General features: G+C 38.5%; 1 protein-coding gene across 2 annotated transcripts in view; it reads left to right on the plus strand.

Annotated features, from left to right (window-relative positions):
- Positions 1-16,850, plus strand: part of IFT80 (intraflagellar transport 80) — a 68,545-nt gene extending 51,695 nt beyond the window's left edge. For both annotated transcript variants that reach the window (XM_077929815.1, XM_077929816.1), the window contains exons 12-20: positions 855-1,018; positions 4,905-4,969; positions 7,124-7,259; positions 8,116-8,263; positions 9,446-9,617; positions 11,670-11,759; positions 11,864-12,036; positions 13,261-13,384; positions 15,462-16,850. In XM_077929815.1, coding sequence (XP_077785941.1) covers positions 855-1,018; positions 4,905-4,969; positions 7,124-7,259; positions 8,116-8,263; positions 9,446-9,617; positions 11,670-11,759; positions 11,864-12,036; positions 13,261-13,384; positions 15,462-15,575 — 1,186 coding nt within the window. In that variant the 3' untranslated portion in view covers positions 15,576-16,850. The remainder of the gene's footprint in view (positions 1-854; positions 1,019-4,904; positions 4,970-7,123; positions 7,260-8,115; positions 8,264-9,445; positions 9,618-11,669; positions 11,760-11,863; positions 12,037-13,260; positions 13,385-15,461) is intronic.
- The last annotated feature ends 3,231 nt before the right edge of the window (positions 16,851-20,081 follow it).

Here is a 20,081-nt window from a genome sequence, read left to right on the forward strand (position 1 = left end):
CAACCTAGCAGTTCGAAAGCACATCAAAAGTGCAAGTAGATAAATAGGTACCGCTCAGGTGGGAAGGTAAACGGCGTTTCCGTGTGCTGCTCTGGTTCGCCAGAAGCGGCTTAGTCATGCTGGCCACATGACCCGGAAGCTGTACGCTGGCTCCCTCGGCCAATAAAGCAAGATGAGCGCCGCAACCCCAGAGTCAGTCACGACTGGACCTAATGGTCAGGGGTCCCTTTACCTTTACTAGTGGGATCATATTTGGAAGAAATATATGTGTTGACTTCGATGAACTGTTTGGGAAGCAGTTTCCCAGCTAGATCTGACTCTTGACCTTGTTTGAATAATCTAGAGCTATATGCTCTGCTTGCCTTGTTATATGCTCATGAATGTGACACCCAGCAATCTTGACTCTGTGAGTAAATCTGTGTACAGTAGTACCTCTGTGTGGTTAAACTTGCTTTGGACTTGATAATAATTTCCCCTCCAAGTAAGTGTTTGTAGGTTTTGAATTTCTATCATTAACACTTGCCTTTTAAACCAGTTAGCCAAAAAAACCCTCATTTTCCAAATAAAGTGTATGTATCATTATGCAAATATTACCATGAATGCGTGCCAAGTCATTTTAGTACCAGATTGATGTAATATTAGATGTCCTAAGCAGAGGAGAAATTAGAGAACTTTAAAGGAAAGACATTTGATTACAAATGCCTGTGCATTGCTATATTATTTGAAAATACTTACTTGAATCAATGCATTTTTAAATTATGCAAGAAATAATAATACAGTATATAGACAATTACGTTAATAGTATTGTGTGAAAATAGTTAATCAGTGTTTTCTCCTCTGCTTCTTATTTATAGGCATTTTCTTCTTGTAGATGGTGGAGGGCTATATTTATATTCTTATGAAGGACGTTTAATTTCCTCTCCGAAGGTTCCAGGAATGAGAACGGATATACTAAATGTTCAGACCATTTCTTTGAGTAATGATACCCTAGCATTAAGAGATAAATCTGATGAAAAAGGTATGTTGTACAGACATTAAAATTGTTATTTTTGCATAAAACGTTTCTTCTGAGCAAATAGAAGTAAATATGGGGTTGTCAATGTATCACTTATGGGTGCACCTGCACCTACCAAGCCTTTTCTTGATGTCTTCAGCATCCTCTCTCGCCTACTTAAATCAGGCTTCAAATAATCTATTGCAGCATATAGAAGGTTTCTTTCAAACCTAAATGTGAAATGGAGTGAGGGTTCAATAGGTCACAGCTTAACTCTTCCCTCCCCAACTAATTACTCCACCTCCCAAATGCCCCCCACCGCAATTAGATTTGAAAGAATTCTTCTGCTGTAGCCAAAATAAGTCATTTTCAAGCCTAATTTCAATAGGGAGTGGCATTTTTGTGTGGGCATATCACAGATGGAAGGGTTAACCCTTCTTTCCTTGGTTGCAGTTCAAAATTGTCCTTGCTCCATGTCAATGTCTCCTTTTTGAAAATGATGCTTATTGTTACAATAGTGAGGTCTTCTTGGAAAGCAGTATATAAATTTCTTAGATAAACAAACAAACAAACAAACATGTATTTGAAATTAGAGTAACTTTTCCTCATTTATTCTTAATGAATCAGTGCTGACCCACCCATGAGGAAAGGTGAAGTGACCACCTCAGGCTGCAGGATCCACAGGGGCAGAGGATCCCACTGCTGATCTTTCTTCAGGCCTTATTCCTGCTTCCCTCACCCTTTATTCCTTGGTGGGGAGGGGGGTGTTATTTGGGGGTACGCCTCAGGTGCTAAAATGTCTTTAGCCAGCCCTCCATTGAAGGAAGCATAACTGAAAATCACATGGAGATTTCATCTTCTTCCTTATCCCCCTGTGCTATATCCAAGGCCTTTCCTGAGGACCTCCTGACTTTTAGTAGAGGTTTTTGATGGGCTAAAGTGGGGATAAGGGGCGGGGGGAACCCCATTGTATAAGCAAACTTTTACTAACATAAATTTGGTTATAGCCAATGTATTTCTGTTATGTGTGCAGCAACAAGAGTTTCTTTTTGGGTGCATTTCTTTTTTGCAGGCTTATTGATAGTTCTGGATTTATACTTATCTTTGGCTTGTTGAGGTTTGTCAAGTAAACAGTCAATAGTTCTCCAGGAGAGATAGCAGGAATAAATGACTCCAGAGGGGAAATATGTTTCAGTAACTAGTCAAGAAAATCCCAGAATTGGTGGGAAATAATTTGCTATTTGTTAGCACACATAGATTTAATCAAAATCCCAGAAGTTATTAAATCATCTCAGTAAAATATGAGGTGTACAGTGGTACCTCGGGTTAAGTACTTAATTCGTTCCGGAGATCTGTACTTAACCTGAAACTGTTCTTAACCTGAAGCATCACTTTAGCTAATGGGGCCTCCTGCTGCCGCCGCGCCACCGGAGCATGATTTCTGTTCTTATCCTGGAGCAAAGTTCTTATCCTGAAGCACTATTTCTGAGTTAGCGGAGTCTGTAACCTGAAGCGTATGTGACCTGAATCGTATGTAACCTGAGGTACCACTGTATTCCACTTTCCTTCCAAAACTAAGACATCAGAATACATAATTTCCCTTGCAAGTGGTTGCGTATTTCATTGCTCCTTGTTTTCTAAGGACCTCTAGTTGCCCACTGATGTTGAAGGGTGAAATACTTTTTCAATGAACAAGAGGCATTTCCTTGTACTATATCTAAAGAGGTTTATCCAGGAAAACTGGATGTCTTAGGGCTTGTTTGCATCTGTAACCTCTGTACAAAATAGCCTGTAGTTGACATTCTTCTTCTTTGGTGATCACTTATAGTCGAGTAAGATTGTCTTCCATGAACACAGTCTTAGTGGTGTGTCCATAGGTGACGCTGGAGGCCAGTTCTGGATCCACACGTTGTTCCACAGTGGGGACATAGGTTTCCGGGCAGTAGTTGATCTCGGTGAGGGTTTGCCAAATGTGCCTTCCTCTTAGCTTGTTTATCCCTTTCGTCCCGAGTTCGAGTGCCTTCAAAGTCCATGACATCTTTGGTAAAGGCTGTTCTCCAACTGCAGCGCTTGCAGGCCAGTGTTTCCCAATTGCCGGTGACATAGACAATTTCTAAAACCTAACAGATGGGTTTAATTTCACTTTTTAAAAAAGCACTAAACAATATTTATATACTCTGCTGGGAATCGGCTATTGTGAGTGTGACATGGGAGTTGATAGGTCATGTCCTTTGCCTTTTCTTAACTATCCCTTTTCCACCTTTATCCACTTCAGTAATTATTGAATCCAAAAGATGACAATATTTTGTGTTTTCCACCTATTTTCTGGTCTTCCTCTTCCTTTTTTGAGAAATTATGGGGTTTGTAATATATACACTTCATATATAAAAAAGAGCATCGTGATAGTTAGTAAAACTTTTGGTTTTGATAAAAGCACAAACAGTGTCTATGACAAGGGAAACCTTACATCAAAAAGAGCACAGCACTGTCTCAAGTCACAAGTTATTTTCCTGTGTTTACACAGCTGGCTCAAACTAGCACTGGATGTAACCCTTCTTTTTCCTTTTCATATGCAACCAACAACATCAGAACAGCACCTGTTCTCATAACATCGTTTTTTCCTGCCAATATAACCAGTGACCGCAAACCAATATCCTGTATCCTTCTAAAAGAAACTCATGACACTATGCTAAAATGCAAATGGAAGAGTCTTTTAAAGTTAAACGTGCATGCCACATGGAATATAGATGACATATTATCAGCTGGATTTGGCATGTGATGTCAATGCTTAAAATCTGTTTGGAATTAATCACTCCCTTCCATGTATTTGCTGAATTATGCAACATTTATTTCAGACTGTACATGTGCTATTTTTTCTAACCTTCCTGTCTTGAGAACAGTAAACATGGGGTTAATCCCTGTATAAAATGTGACTTTGTATAAAGTAGATTAATATATTAACTCACAAATCTCATGCTTGTCTACTCAGAAGTAAGTGCCACTGAGTTCAATGGGATTTACTCCCCTGTAATGGTGTATATAGGATAAAACTCTGTTTTATGAAGCTAGCTATGTGCACCTACTTAACCTTTTCATCTTTTTTTTAACAGTAGCACTTTACCATACCAACTATAAAAAACACAGTAGATCCTGCATTGTATTGTTAATATCCTTTAGTTTTCAATATTTCATGTTATATTCCTGTAAGTCTAATTGAAAGATTTAATCATTTTATGACAAAAGGTAGTGAGCAGGGATAAAAATAATCACATTTTAATTTTTCTGTCATGTATAGGTTTTTGTTTACAAAACTTACTATTTTGGCCCAAAAAGTCAGCAACTTGCAAAAGGACACAACTTTGTCCAGTTGTTAAATTTCAGTTATAAGTCTTTCAGGTTTCTAGCACAAATCAAGCTCTCAAGCAAATTACTAACAATAATAACAGTTCAAAGCATTACGATGAAAAGTTCCTCCTTACAGTCATATGACAAGAGTGTAAAGTATAGATTTTACATTTGCAGTAATCAAGCAGCTATTATTTGCTTTGTGGTTATATTGTTAAAATGGTCAGAAATAACAAGAACTGAGATTCAGAGTGGCCTTGGCAGTGTGTTACCTCTAGACATGTGAAACCCTAGTTCAAACCCCAGCTCTACCATGAATTTTTTCAGTCTTATGTTATCAAGCTTATGGAAAAGGTAAATGAAGTAAAGGTTGTAAACTACTTTGTACCCTGAAAAACAAAGGACCAGCTAATAGATGCATGGCACAAAATTTGAACTATAGTAAATGAAGAATAAAATACACCAATGTTCCCATGCCATCCTTCTACCCTCATTACAAAAATAGAGTATAACAGTCAAATTATTTATTGATAATCTCTCTCTCCCTTTCCCTCTCTCTCTCAAGTTATTTACCTGTTTGAGCCTTTAGCTGGAAAGCCCTTAGGAGATGGGAAGCCCCTTACTCATAAGGTAATGTACATAGTATCATTTAATATTTTGGGGTAATATTAATAGTCATTATCAGAGCAGACCAACACTGGAAATCATCCTCTGTAATTTAGGTTGGAGAGGCAGGTGTAATGTTGCTGAAAACCCCGGTGAGCTCAGATTGTTGAAAGAGACGTTGCATGAATAACTTTCTGCTTTGTAGCTTGGCTATGTTCCCAGTTTCGAGTTCCAAGTATCCCAGCATGTTATCAGTTAGAAATCAGCCAGTGTTGATTGAAACTGAGAGAAATCTTAATTCAGTGATCATTGAGATTAATATAGCTGTTTCAGCAGTTAGCTAATGGGAGTTTAGAAGTTACGCACAACTAATTAATGAAATACAGGTTTCAATTTTTAAAGTCAGAAAAAATATTTTGCCGGTTTGGCCAGATGTTTGATATATTTGGGTGTTTTTAAAGAACTGTGCTTGGCTTTGTTTTTTAAAGCAATAAGATATAGGTCAGAGTAAGATAATTCATTTGTAGAATTGAATTATAATTGAATGAATTATAAATGAACATTTACTGTTGTTTTGTTGTTTATATACCACCCTGTATCCAAAGATCTGAGGTTGGTGTACAACATTAAGAACATAATTCACAGAGCATAATAACGAAACATCATACAGAACACAATAATAGACAGCACAATGATAAAATAATCATAACATTCCCCTCCGCACCCCCATATTTAATAGGCCATACACATTTTGTTCATAACTTTCTTTATTGGAGAGCTAGAGACTTACTTTTTTTAATGAATGAAACTCAAAGTCTGGGCCTCAGGGTGCCAGTGAACGTCTTCATGGGCACTAGGTTCATGACCCCTGGACTAAATAGCAAATGTCTTTTCCCTACATTTTCTTATTCCCATTCCCACATGCATTTGACCTGTCTCCTTTCATTTATTGTTTCATTCTCCTTTCATATTCAACCTCTACCTTAGCACTATCCCCAGCTGCTCATTTCTTTCATCCCTACTTCCTGGTTCTTTTACATTCACTTGACTTCTTCCTCCTAAAACAGCTTTCCTCTTGTATTCCCTGTTTCTTTGTTGTTGTTAATAATAATAATAACATACATACATACATACATACATGTCCATAGCACCTTAAAAAAGGTAAAGGTTAAGTCCAGTTGCAAACGACTCTGGGGTTATGGCACTCATCTCGCTTTATTGGCCGAGGGAGCCGGCGTACAGATTCCGGGTCATGTGGCCAGCATGACTAAGCCGCTTCTGGCGAAACCAGAGCAGTGCCCAGAAATGCCATTTACCTTCCCACCGGAGCAGTACCTATTTATCTAGTTGCACTTTGAAGTGCTTTTGAACTGCTAGGTTGGCAGGAGCTGGGGCCGAGCAATGGGAGCTCACCCTGTCATGGGGATTCAAACCGCTGACCTCTTTAGATACCATGAAATGCACACAAAAGCTTATACCCAGAACAAACTTAGTTGGTCTCTAAGGTGCTACTGGACATTTTTTTAATTTTTATTTCGACTGCGTCAGACCAACACGGCTACCTACCTGAATCTAATAATAAGAAATACTAATTTTTTATCTCTCAGTCTCCTTCAACACTTCCTTTGGCCCTTTCCCCTCAAATGAGGGAGACCTCCCCTCCCAACTCTTTGCCTCCTGGCCAATTTTACTCACAGTTCTTAGTGCTGGGATTGGTCCAACCAAAAGGCTTTGCCATGGCTAGGGACTGCAGCAGGCAATTTAAGGGGATCACCTGAAAGTGACCCATGGCCTACGGATGTGTCCCAGCCCAAACATGGCTCTAAAGGAAAGTGGTCTGTGACTTAAGATATTAATGTAATATTGCCCACTTTTAGACTTCACACTACTCTGATTAAAAAATTATTCAACCTATTTATTACAAGAGGATTCAAGACTTGGTATAAGTTATACCTTTGACTTTGCATAGTGTAAGCTTGTGTGGTATAGTAGATAAAAGAGCAGGATCTGAAAGTGGAACACTCAGGTTCCTGTTTTCTTCTTGGACCAACTCACTGTCCTTCAGTGTACAAGATCAATGTGCAAAATGTTTATTCCTATAATTATTCATTCATATTTGTTTTTTAAATAAAGCATTTAATTCCTAACTCCATGATATATTACTGATTTATAATATAGACAGAAATCATGGAAATTGCCTTAGACCAGAAAGGACATACAAATGAAAGGAAAATTGCTTTTATTGACAAAAATAGAGACCTTTATATAACATCAGTGAAGAGATTTGGTAAAGAACAGAAGGTTATCAAAATAGGTAAGAATTAACTTTATGCAACAGATTTTTATCCCCTTCTTTCTAGCCCTTCTTCTTTTTTCTTGAAAGCCCTCCTTTTTCCTGAAGCCCTCCACCCCACCCCACCCAAATGGTTCTTTCCCATGGAATCAAAATTTATGGAAATTATATTTCTAAATAGAAGCATCCCTTAGGGGTGGGTGGACAATATTCCAGGAGTTAATTCCCATAATTGGCTTGCAACCGTGGATTAAGTCAAGCCAATGGTATTTTCAGTTTCTGATATCTGCACATAATTTTACGGTGTCCAGTAAGTAAGCTAAAATACTGTACATGAAGCAATCAACAGTATTTTGTGATATTAAAATTTATATGCTCAGTACGTTTTTGTGTTCTCAGTGCAGTCATACATACAGGTTCTGCACCTAAGTAGACCAACACGTGTTCACTTCCTTTTTGAGGGGTGGGGGAAGCCTAGCTGATGCTGGAGAGGACATACTGCAGACACTGAGGCATAAAACCCCAGTAGGAGGACTGAGCCATAACCCTGTGTGCTGCAAGGGGAAAAACAAGACACCCATGCCTGCTATTCTACAGTGAGAGGAAGTTTCAGAGCACACACAAGGAACACCAAGAAAAGGGGTTAAAAAAATCTACCCATGAATTCTCGCAGGCTTGTGCTTGTTTGTTCTGCTTTAATCTTTCAGGGTACAAACTCTAATTTATGGGAAGTAAAACATAAACATTATTTTACACAGAAGACAAAACTGTTACTTAGAGTCATATTTACTGGCAGAGAAGAGTTGAAGATACTGATGTTTATACTGTAGTGTCATGTGCTTGAGCAGATACTTGATTCTGCTTACTTTCTGTTAAGGAACAATGGTGCATACTTTGTCGTGGAATGACACATGCAACATACTCTGTGGACTTCAAGATACACGCTTCACAGTCTGGTACTATCCCAATGTGGTATACGTAGACAAAGATCTCTTACCAAAAACCCTTTATGAAAGGGATGCAAGGTATTATATACTTTTATGTCCAGTGTTTAATTAATAGTACCCCCATCAATAAAATACTTTCCATTAGAACCATTGGGAGTAAGATTCCACAGTGTGAAAAACATGGGTGCAATTACAGGCGAAAACAAGTGTGAGTTGCCATTGTTTAATTTGGATCAAGGGCTAAATTTGAGCTACTAAGTTTGCAGTTTCAAATTATCAGTTTCCATCTCTCCACCTGAAGCATCTATCTGTTCTGGTTATTTACTTTCATTTTTAGGGCGGTAAATAGACCTAGCTGCTTTGTGCTAATCTATAAGCTCCCCTGTATAGTTAATGGTGGCACACTGCCATTGATTGTGGGCCCCCAGCTATTGAGCACTCTCCCTAGAGAGGCTCATCTGGCACTGACATTAATGTACTGTTTATTCTCTCGTGCTTTTTAAACATCATTTTGTATTTATTTAACCATAGTTATTGCCACTTGATGATTGATTTTTAGCTCCTATGAGGTGTGTTTACCTCTTTGGCTGAGTTCAATCTCTTGTTTTCTATGGTTGACATTTTGCTTTGATGCTGTTTGAATTCAGTGTTTAATTCATTTTAATGTGTTTTTCTTTTAACTTGTTTTTTTACTCTGTTTTCTGTGTATCGCCTAGATAAATTATTTTATGAGATGTCACTGATACAAAAAAGAAAAATAATGTGATGTCACAAAAGCCCAGAAGAGAAATTGGGGTATATAGACATGAAGAATATTGTTATATTTCCATTGATAGGCAATGAATACTAAGAGAATGCTATTCTGAGTGCTTCCTCAGTCTCTCCTACATTGAGCACAGACCCTTAAACATGCCCACATTTAATTGGATGGCAGGATTGCACACCCATAGACCTTTTCATTATGGAGAGGTGCAAAGAGCTTCTCTCTAAGTGGTTGATGTAAGTGCCTTTCCACCACTGATGGGAGCAATTGATGCTTGCTTACACTACTATATAGTCTTATCTCTTTTCTTGGATTTTTTAGATGTGGCAGCCATTTTGTGTTATTTCACACCTTCGTGGCAGCCATTTTGTGAGTGACACCCACATCAGCTTCTCAAAATTTCAGATGTGCCCACCGGCCCAGAAAGTTTGAAATCCCTGCTTTAGACAAAACTATTCAACATTCAAATAAGTTTATGATATTTTTTTTCTCAACAGCGAATTTAGTAAAAATCCCCAGATTGTGAGTTTTGCTGGAAGTCAAGTAACGGTCAGGAGAGCCGATGGCTCACTTATTCACATCAGTATTTCACCTTATCCAGCCATACTCCATGAATATGTCAACAATTCAAAATGGGAAGATGCTGTCAGATTATGTCGCTTTGTTAAGGTAAATATAAAATTCTGCAGCAGAGTAAGTTTTTTGTAGCTTTTATACCCATTACTACTTCAACTTTTGAAAAATGGACTTTGAAATATGAACTTTGTCAGGTTTTTGGGTCTGCCCTCAGCCATGCAAAGAGTTCTCTCTATGTCCCATCATAAAGTGTTTTTGAAACTCCCCTAGTTTTTAAAAACTAGCTTGTGATGCACTAAATAGTTCCACACTGCTCTGCTTCAGAGCCAGTGAGAATTCTAAAATTATTTACATTCTGGTAAAGCCATATTTCTTATCTTTATTATGAAGTTGCAGACATGTTCTTATCTCTCTTTTTAATTCAAATTATCATAAATTATAACTGTGGCATTTTATCTGCCAAAAAAATTGAAATAGAGCATGCAGGTTTGTAGGATTGAATTCCCCCCAAAATTCTTAAAATGCTTTTTAAAATGCAGTTGCTTCTCATTGATGCAGCTGGTCATTTGCCTGAGCTGAGTAGCAAACTGCTCATCCTTCCTTCTGACTGGCTGCCTTTTGGCTCACACCTGCTTCCAGAGTGCTGTCATATGTGCCTGTCCAGGCTGTTTAAATGTAGGCATTGGCAGCCACCATTACAGTGTTTACATTCTATGTTTTTTGCACATAAGGGTTTTCTACGCGTAAGGGTTAGTAGCCTTTTAAGGGCAGAAGAGAAAAGAGAACATGCAACACTGTGTTCTGACTCTTTTCTGTCTTCTGAAACAAGAACAGGCTCATGAGTATAGTTCACTGCTATGGTGGCTGTCTCTCCTGGCAACAGATACCCTTGCCACAGGTGGGAATTGGAGCAGAGGGCAGCAAGGCAAGCAGATACATAAGCTGCTAACTCACTTCTATTTGGCAGGGTTATGTAGTCGTTTACAAAAACCCTAATCCCATTTACCTGGGGAAATGCCTCATTGAATCCGGTAGTAGTTACTTCTGAGTGGACTTGGTTAGGATTGCACTATCAGATAGCTTTGGTTTCTACACTAATTTTTATATAATGCATTTGCCCCTCTTAGGAGCATGCAAATAGAAATACAGTGGTACCTCAGGTTAAGAACTTAATTCATTCCGGAGGTTCGTTCTTAACCTGAAACTGTTCTTAACCTGAAGCACCACTTAAGCTAATGGTGCCTCCCGCTGCCGCCGCACTGCCGCTGCGCGATTTCTGTTCTCATCCTGAAGCAAAGTTCTTAACCCAAGGTACTATTTCTGGGTTAGCGGAGTCTGTAACCTGAAGCGTATGTAACCTGAAGTGTATGTAACCCGAGGTACCACTGTGTCATTCATATCTGGTAGCTTTAACAATATGGTTACAAACAGTTTTACCTAGATCGGAATATATTTTCTATAATTAACAATGAAGTTTCATCAAGTAATTTTGCTATAATATGTATGGAATTTGTAACTTTCTGATTTATTCGCATGCACTTGAAATTGTCATGATAAAATAAATATATCAGTTGTCTCTTGTAGCATAGTTTAAAAGCAGAATCTGACATTTTTATTGTCCATCATTTTGGTTCTTTTCTGTTACCTCTGGCTTCTGCTTACATTTCAGTGTCAGTAGTGAACAAATGTTCTTATTCAAATAGAAAATTTAATTGTAGAGTATCCCCCTTCGTGGAGAAAGAATATCTACTGGCAAATCTGTTTGCAGCCCATATTTAATACTACTACTACTACCACTACTACTACTACTACTAATAATAATAATAATAAATTTTATTATTTGTACCCCGCCTATCTGGCTGGGTTTCCCCAGCCACTCTGGGCTGCTTCCAACAGAACACTAAAAACAGAATAACACTTCAAACATTAAAAACTTCCCTAAACAGGGCTGCCTTCAGATGTCTTCTGAAAGTCAGATAGTTGTTTATTTCCTTGACATCTAATAGTAGAAATGAATAAATGTGGGGTTGAGTGATGAAGGACCACAATGACGCTTTAACAGCTTGATATAGACTTTGACTTCTGCTCATTTTTCTTTGGCTGAAAACAAATGATTGTCTTAAGCTTCTTCTCTTTCACTTTAAGGATCAAACATTGTGGGCATGTTTAGCTGCTATGGCAGTAGCCAGTAAAGATATGAATACAGCAGAAGTAGCCTATGCATCAATAGGTGAAGTAAGTAGATTCGCCTTAATAGTTTGGCTTCTTAGTTTCTTGCAATGTAACTTTAAATGCGCTAATTTTATTATAACTGTTGCATTTTTTAAAATAAAAAACAGATTGACAAAGTTCAGTATATCAGTTCTATTAAAGATCTTCCATCAAAAGAATCAAGATTGGCTCATATCCTGCTTTTCAGTGGAAATGTACAGGATGCTGAAACACTACTTCTTCAAGCTGGCCTTATTTATCAAGCTATTCAAGTCAACATTAACCTTTACAACTGGGAAAGGTAATATGTTTCTTATGGATGTAGCATATGCCTTACAGATTCAACTAATACTATTGTGAGATACTTGTAAGTCAATTCCATTATTTTATTAGTCATTGTTCTCTGACATTTAACTAAAATTGTTTTGAACACTAAATATTTGGGAGAAAAAAGAATATTTAATCCCATTATTCTGCCCCAAAGGCAATATATTTTCTTATGAATGTAAAAGAAGGACCAGATTCAGCTAACAGGTCCCACTAGCTGAAGCCTGCATGAATATGTGTACTAGCACAATGGGGCTTTCTTCCTCCCCTCACCCTATTTGCCCTCAAATTGGTTTGGAGGGGGGGCAGGAGACCCCCCCCCCCAAAAAAATCATCATGTGTGGGAAGATTGTTCCATCAGGCTAGCGCTGACAGAGCAATCTCCCATAATATTTAAGAGAACCCATAATATTTAAGAGAACCTGTTTTTGTTGGTGGTGGTTCTTTTTAACTGTAGAATTGAGTCACCAATGTAGAACTTGTGTGCTTGCTCTTCCATTCTACTTTAAACATGCTTTAGTTGAGATATTTCTAGTCATGGATTGTTTAGTTGAGATTCCAGCCTTGCAGGGGGTTGGACTAGATGACCCTTGGGGTCCCTTCCAAATCTAAAGTTCTTCGATTCTATGAAAGACCAAACTGGGTCTCTTTGCTCCTTACTTACGTATAATATTTATGATTTTCTTTAAGTATAGTAGCTGGGATCCGTGAAGCCTATTTTAGGTGAGCCAGGGGATTCTCCTGGGATAAACCCCAAAAGTCTCTTGTGGAAATCCCTGGAGTCACAGATTTTTAACTCCAGCAATACAGGGACCACAGAGTGGCATTATTTGTGTTTAGAGTCTCTCCAATAGTTATATGAATCATTGTTTACGCTTGAAAGCAGCAATGTTGCTTTAAAAACATCATAAACTTTTTGAGTAAAGTATATTATATGGGGAAGATACGTTTCAATTTCCTAATAGCACTGTAAGGACAATAGAAATATGACTGCTTCTCATAACATACTTCATAAAATTCGTCCAGTTCCTAGACATCATTGCCAGCACTAATGCTAGGTTTCTTCTTGCTTTATGTCAAGAAAACTTTCCACCAGTGTAGTCACTGTACAGCATGTATTTTTTATAAAAACCAAAGCATTTGTAATTAGGCCAGTTTCTGAGTTCAGCCTGATGAGCTCATTATTGTTTTCTTCTAGGGCACTAGAACTTGCAGTGAAACACAAGACACACGTTGACACGGTTCTGGCTTACCGACAAAAGTTCTTGGATGACTTTGGTAAAAAAGAAACAAATCAGAGGTTTTTGCAGTATGCAGAAGGGGCAAGTATTTGTGGAAGCTGGGCTATACATTGTCAGAAAGTCAGCATTATAGCTGTGAAACAATTTGAAATCATAGTTTAATATGAGATTAGTAATACTTTGTGCTCGTGCTTTTACAGTAGCAGATAAACTAACTGTTATCTTTAGTTTTCAGGATCTGCATTTTGTGGCTTCATTTTTAATGTCTACAGAGCTGTGCCCAAAGTATGTTAGGGGAGTTCTATGACAATTTTGACAGTCACGCTGTGTAAATATTACACAGCTGCGTAATAGAGGTGGAACTTAGTTATGCTGGCCACATGACCCGGAAGCTGTACGCCGGCTCCCTCGGCCAATAAAGCGAGATGAGCGCCGCAACCCCAGAGTCGGCCACAACTGGACCTAATGGTCAGGGGTCCCTTTCCCTTTACCTTAGAAACATTAAGGTTGGAGGGGCTGATTCTGTTTCTGCAGCTTTCAGTTTTGAGGTTTCACCAGTGCAAGCTGGTTCAGTAACAGATGCGGTCATAACCTATTTTTGGGTTGACATCCTGTGGGGCCACTACAGCAAAAGCCCCAGTGCTGTTTTGCTTAGCATAGCTTTTAGTAAGGTATAATAAATATTATCTGAAAATCATATGCAGCTTTTGGCAATCTGCATCATAGCCTTCACGCTCCTCCTGTGTAAGAGAGGGATAGAGATTTAGCGAAGCAGCATGTGGGACTTAACTTGGCCAGCAATATTTGGCAAGTTTTGATTGAACTATAACAGATCTCAGTAGCAGCCTTCTGAAACAACATAAAATAGTTGTGGTAAAGGGAGGCCTCATTTGGCTCTTAAGTCACCACTGTTATTTGTGCCATCTTTGATGGAAGTGGAGACATAATATACAATAAGGGGGAATACAGGCTGAAATCCAAACAGCTAATGCAAGGGGCTTCTGCAAGGGGCCAGTTGCCTTTTTAATTTTAACAGCTGAGTTCTTTAACAGATCACAAGCTGCTTTTGAAACTCCCATCAATTTCAAAATCTGTTTCTATGTGACATGGGGCCATGTTTGATAAAAACAAGCATAACTCTTTGGGTCTAGAGAACATATTTCTTACTTCTTTAGATCCTAGACATTTATTAATTCTAATAAAATTAACAGGTTTTTTTGTTTTTTGTATTTGCTGTGAAGCTGTGGTACAAACTGCAGTGAATATGGCAAAAGATGGATATCATTCTCTTGCACACATACATACACACACACACACACACACACACAGAGAGAGAGAGAGAGAGAGAGAGAGAGTTTTCCTTGAAAATATTTAGGAGTCATTGCTTTCTAAAGGTTCTGAAATATGCACAAATTCCATTTCTTATATGTAGGATTACAGTACACATACATGTTCATTTCGCAACTGCAACATTAAGTGTTGATTTGCCTCTATGAATGTGCCATTACAGATACAAAACCTTAGCTAGGGCTTTTATATATACCCGCATCACCTCAAACAGTACTTTTTAAGTGGTCAGTTCACACATTCAGCAGCCAGTCAACAGGTTTAGAGAAAACAAGCAATGCTAGATCCATTAAAAGAGATATCAAAATCAGTGAAAAGGTTAAAGTCATAACTGAGATGCACAATGCCTCTAGATGTTTGGGTGCTGTATTTTAATATTTTGGGTGAGGATCTGAAGTACAACTTTTGAGCATACAAGGGCCTTTTCAGTTCCCCTCCAGCAGCAGCAAACCCCACCCTGCAATCAAGTTTGCCTCTAAAGTCAGAGGCCTTTCCAGAGTGACAACCCATGAGCTGCAAGGGGCTGCCAACAGAAGGAAAAATTGGCAATCCATTTGCATGCAGAAGCATTTGCTGCACCCACATGGGCTTGTCTGGATCGCTGCCATAGTACCAAGATTTAGTTTCTTAATCTTGCTAACACATTGCAGAAAGCTGCCCAGCCACAAAAGGCCAACAAGCAGAAAGTTATGAAGAAATCTGTAGCAGATGTAACATATAAAGTAAAGACTTGTCAGGTTAATTTATATGCATCTACTATAATTATGATTAATGGATACTTTCTCTCCCCCTCGCCCCCTGGTTTCTGCAGCTTGAAGTCAACTGGGATAAAATCAAAGCCAAAATAGAATTGGAAATTGCTAAAGAGAGAGAACGAGCTGCAGCTACACCAGCAGTCAGAGCAAGCGTAACCATACAGCGCTAAGTGGCATGTTGATTATATTAAGTAGTGGTTTTATCACTCTGCTACTTCAGCATACTGGTAAGCCTTGGTATTTTGGGATGGACAGTAGTGCCTGACTCCCATATCCTGGACTTTCTATATCTATTGCTTTATTGTTAATGCAAATGAATTTGTATGTATGTCATCTTATGCTACGAACGACAATCCTATTCTGGTTATGGTAATATGAAAAGTTTGGAGTGAGTATGGCATATGTTACCAGAATCGGGTTCTCTCTGACTTGGTTTCTCAAAAGAAAATTGTTGGTCTTGGTAGCAGAGCTGAGGCAGTGGAAACTATCACATAAATAAATGGTCAGCTATTAAGATTACCAATAGACAAGCATGGAATTTATTTTCAAAGCAGACCGCTTACCTAAACATATTTATGCCTAAGGAAGCTCTTTTTGTATACAAGTTTATGGGTCAGAGGTATAATCTGCCTGAAAACTGAGGAAGCATTATACCATGAGCACAGACTGAAGTCCTGAAACTGCTGGATAATGAATATTTCCAAGGAATTTAATAAAGTTTCTGATTTGTTTTTCTTTTGTAAATGATTTTGAGATTGCAGGGTTAACTTTAGCAGAAGCAGCATAATGAACCCTGCTAGCATGAAACAAATTTTGTTGATCTAGACAGTGGCATACAAGATGGTTGATGTAATGGGTAGTCCTTAATTGAACTAACTTCTGTTGACACTGAAGTATACAAAACATAAACTCTGTACAATGAATACCAGCATATGCAAGCACCAAACTGGAGATACTTTTTAAAAACTTATTTTCTCCCAAGTTCAACATAGCAAGTAATCCATCTAACACTGTGCATATGTTGTAAAATGTATTTGTTTAAAATGACACTTATTTTTTCTAGAAATAGTTAATGCTAGGTGATAAGGCCTTTCTATTTTTGAAAAGGTTCAAGTATCCCCGTCCTTTAAAAGCATTTTGTGATGGTAAGCTGTCCCATGTCCCTTATTTATATATGGTATTTCACCAGTGCACTGGGGATTTAGAAAAACCTCAAGCCACTTTATTGGTGTAGCCTCATTACTTGTCCAAAGTATCCCCATTGCCAATGATTTCAAGAATACAGCACTAATGTCCCGATTGTTTAATAGGCAAAACACAATATTTTATGGTGATATCAGTAGTAAAATATTTTTGTACAATAAATCATTACTTGGAATCATAAATCATTTTGTAACTGGTGTTAATGGAAATGCTGTGCCTTTCATAATAAATGCATAAATTATTACGTGTTTCGGTTTGTTAATGAACGTGCTAAATGAAACCATTCTCTCCTTAAGCATTTGCAATACTTTGAAATATTACAAATCCACCACAGGCTTTGTTCCTGTTAGCCAGGAAAGCAGCCTTACGTATCACTTAGTGCCGTGTCAAACGTACATAAGAAGCATGGACAGCCAAATGGCAAGGGACTCACATTTTTACCATAATGTCCGAAGTTGGATCACTGAGCCCTTCAATGAAATGTGAGAGTTTTACCTTGAATCTCAGAGCAGAAGTGAGGGTTTTTGAAGCACAAGTCTTTGTCTTGTTTGTCATTATGGCCTAATTGGACTCAATTGATCTCTAATAAATTATATTACGTAGAAGCCGTTATCATCCATTGCAAACAATATTATCCATAACAACTATATAAATATAATACGAATATGAAGCTGAAGAGAGAGAAAATGTAGATTTCACGTTCATTTATAAAACTTTAAAATTCATTTAAAACATATTAACAAGAAAGCCCTCTTCAGGCCAGGGTTTCTGTTGCTGAGGAGGGAGCTATACACACACGATTCCCAGAGGGCTATGGGGTTTTAAGGTGACTGTTCAGACAAATGAACCCTAATCTTGAAGCATTGTCAGAATGAAGGGTGTTTATGCAATACAATGCCTTTTGGTCTGGAACATGTGTCATTTCTGAACATTATTCCAAATTGATCAAGGAAGCTGCTGTATTTATTCACTGAGCAACAATATCTACCCCTCTTAATTGCAGAGAAGTCACCTTTACGTGGTCAGGTCAACGAAACAATGAAAATAAATCTAATGTTTTTGCCAGGATAGATGGCAATAATCAGAAATGATGTCATTTGCGTCATCTATTGAAAATGTTTTATGGGTTTCTTTGAAACAGAGAGTTCTAGCAATGTGGAAAAAAGTACTAGGATGCTTTTTTTTGCATTCCTGGCAACCTTAGCTTAACTGGTTTATCTTCCCAATGACTTTCAGGAAAATCTGTCTTTGCCAATGATGAAAGAGCAACCTATAGTGAAAGAGGTTACTGAAAATATTGATTTATTATGGATCAGGCAGTTATAATGGTTTATTAGACTTACAATTTATTAGGGTCCATCATTTTCTAAGCTGTAGACTTTAATATACAGTAAGTGGGCGGGGGGAGAGCAAAATTAATCCCTGGCGTTTTGTTAGACATTTGTATATCTTTACTTAAAATTCACAGAAGCCTGATATCTGTCCACTTAATAAGTTAGTAATTGAAATACAGAATCATTTAGATTGGAAACTGCAGGTTTGAAAATAGTGGGGAACATTTTCTGCCAGATCTTGAGGTCCCCCACCCCCAGTGGGCCATTTTACCAGATGGCTAGGCCCACCTAGTGGGTATGATTTCAGGTGACCAATTTTTTCTTTGCAGTGTGGCCTGAGCTCCAGCTCTGCGTCCAAGCCCCTCCCTGTGGAAAAGGGTGCCTCGCTAGCTGCGGAAAGGAGGAGGAAGAGGAGCTGCCACCACTGGCCACCACAACAGGCCTGTGTGTGTGTGATGTCACACATCCGCATTGCAGCGGTAGTCTCTCACAATTTTGGGAGGGAGATGGCAACCCTCTTTTGGAGTGCAAATCCATTGAGCAGGCCCTAACCATGTCAGCACTGATGTTAACTACAGTTAGGAGCTTTAAACCGTTGTTTCAGATACTGAATCAAACAGGAACCCTGAGAACCTCCAAAAATGGTTAACATAAATGCCAATATTAAAATTGTCTGTGATTAATCTCAGCAAGAGACATCTGCACTCCAAAAAAGAGGCGGCACGATTTGAGCAAACCAGTTGATGGCCATGTCTAATCATTCAATAGTGTTATATCTGCACTGGCATCATGAGAATTCTCACTGTAGCTGTGCTAGCAAATGATGTGCGTAAGAGTGAATTTCTCAAATTTTGTTTTAACTTCATACTTTATTTCATCCAATTAGTTATTATAGAGCTCAAGTTCGGTATGCTGAGTTGATGACAGAACCCCTAGTTAACATTCCAACACATTTAAGAAACATTCCACAAGGGAATGAACGTCTCCCAGTGGACACACGTCCCCAGGTTTTGGACACACAGGGCTTGTACTTGTTCACTTAATACATTTATAAATGCTCTGGTTGCACTAGCTAGTAGTTGCTGCTATGGCATACTTTTTAGCCACAGCGGAAATGCATAACTTTGCAATACAACTTTTCTTTAATGTCTTCTGTTATTTTTATTCTGTGATACTCCTGGAAAAAAGTAATTGTAGCATGTTCGTAACCGATAGAGAGAAGCAATTCTGTGATTAAAGATAAGCAATAAAAATTGCACTGCTTGCATTTTTTTATAAATCCAGAAGAAGCAAAATCTGAACCAAAAATGTACGTCCCACTGACAAGAGCCTCAAGGATATGCCAAGCTATTACACACCCCAGTAAGGTTTTTAAAGTACTAAAACACTCCAGGCCCGGTTTCAAATGGGACTCATGCCAAGTTAAAATGCTTTTTCAAAGCATAAGACAAATCTGAAAAGTAATAGGATCCTGGCATATTTGCTTTGGCTTCCCTCACAGAAATGTTAAATGATTCCCATAATATAATTTGCAGTACTGGAGTAATTTGGGCTTGTATTAAATATAAATGAGAAATGTACCATTTTTATCAAAATTTGAGATAAGCTGGAACAATGCACCTCCCTTTCTCTCCTGTGAGGATTTTGTGGGCAAATAAAAAGCACTTGGATCTTCATCTTCAAATGCTCCAAGGAGAAGAACACAAGGAGTGCCCTGCTGGGTCACACCAAAGGCACATCCAGTCCTGCACTCTGAGAGCAACCAGCCACATGCTCCCGAGAAGCTCCTGAGTAGGGCATGAAGCTGAAAATCACTCCCTGTTGTTCATTCACTGCATCTGGTAGCCAAATATAATGCTTCTGGATGTACAGGCTCTCCCCTTTTAGCTACCATGGCTCAAGCCACTGGTGGATAGATGGATAAATTTGTCTTGATACATTTAAAGCCCCCCTCCCATGGTAGTGGGCATCACCCCATGTGGTACCAGTGATTAGGGCAGTAGTCCTATGTACACTGAGTATTTAAACCCTGTGAAACATGCATAGGATTGGACTGTAAATTTATTATGTTCTGTGTAAGAACACCACAATGGACGCAGGTGGCGCTGTGGGTTAAACCACAGAGCCTAGGACTTGCTG

The sequence above is a fragment of the Podarcis muralis genome, chromosome 6 (genome assembly GCF_964188315.1).
Source record: "Podarcis muralis chromosome 6, rPodMur119.hap1.1, whole genome shotgun sequence".
Lineage (NCBI taxonomy): Eukaryota > Metazoa > Chordata > Lepidosauria > Squamata > Lacertidae > Podarcis > Podarcis muralis.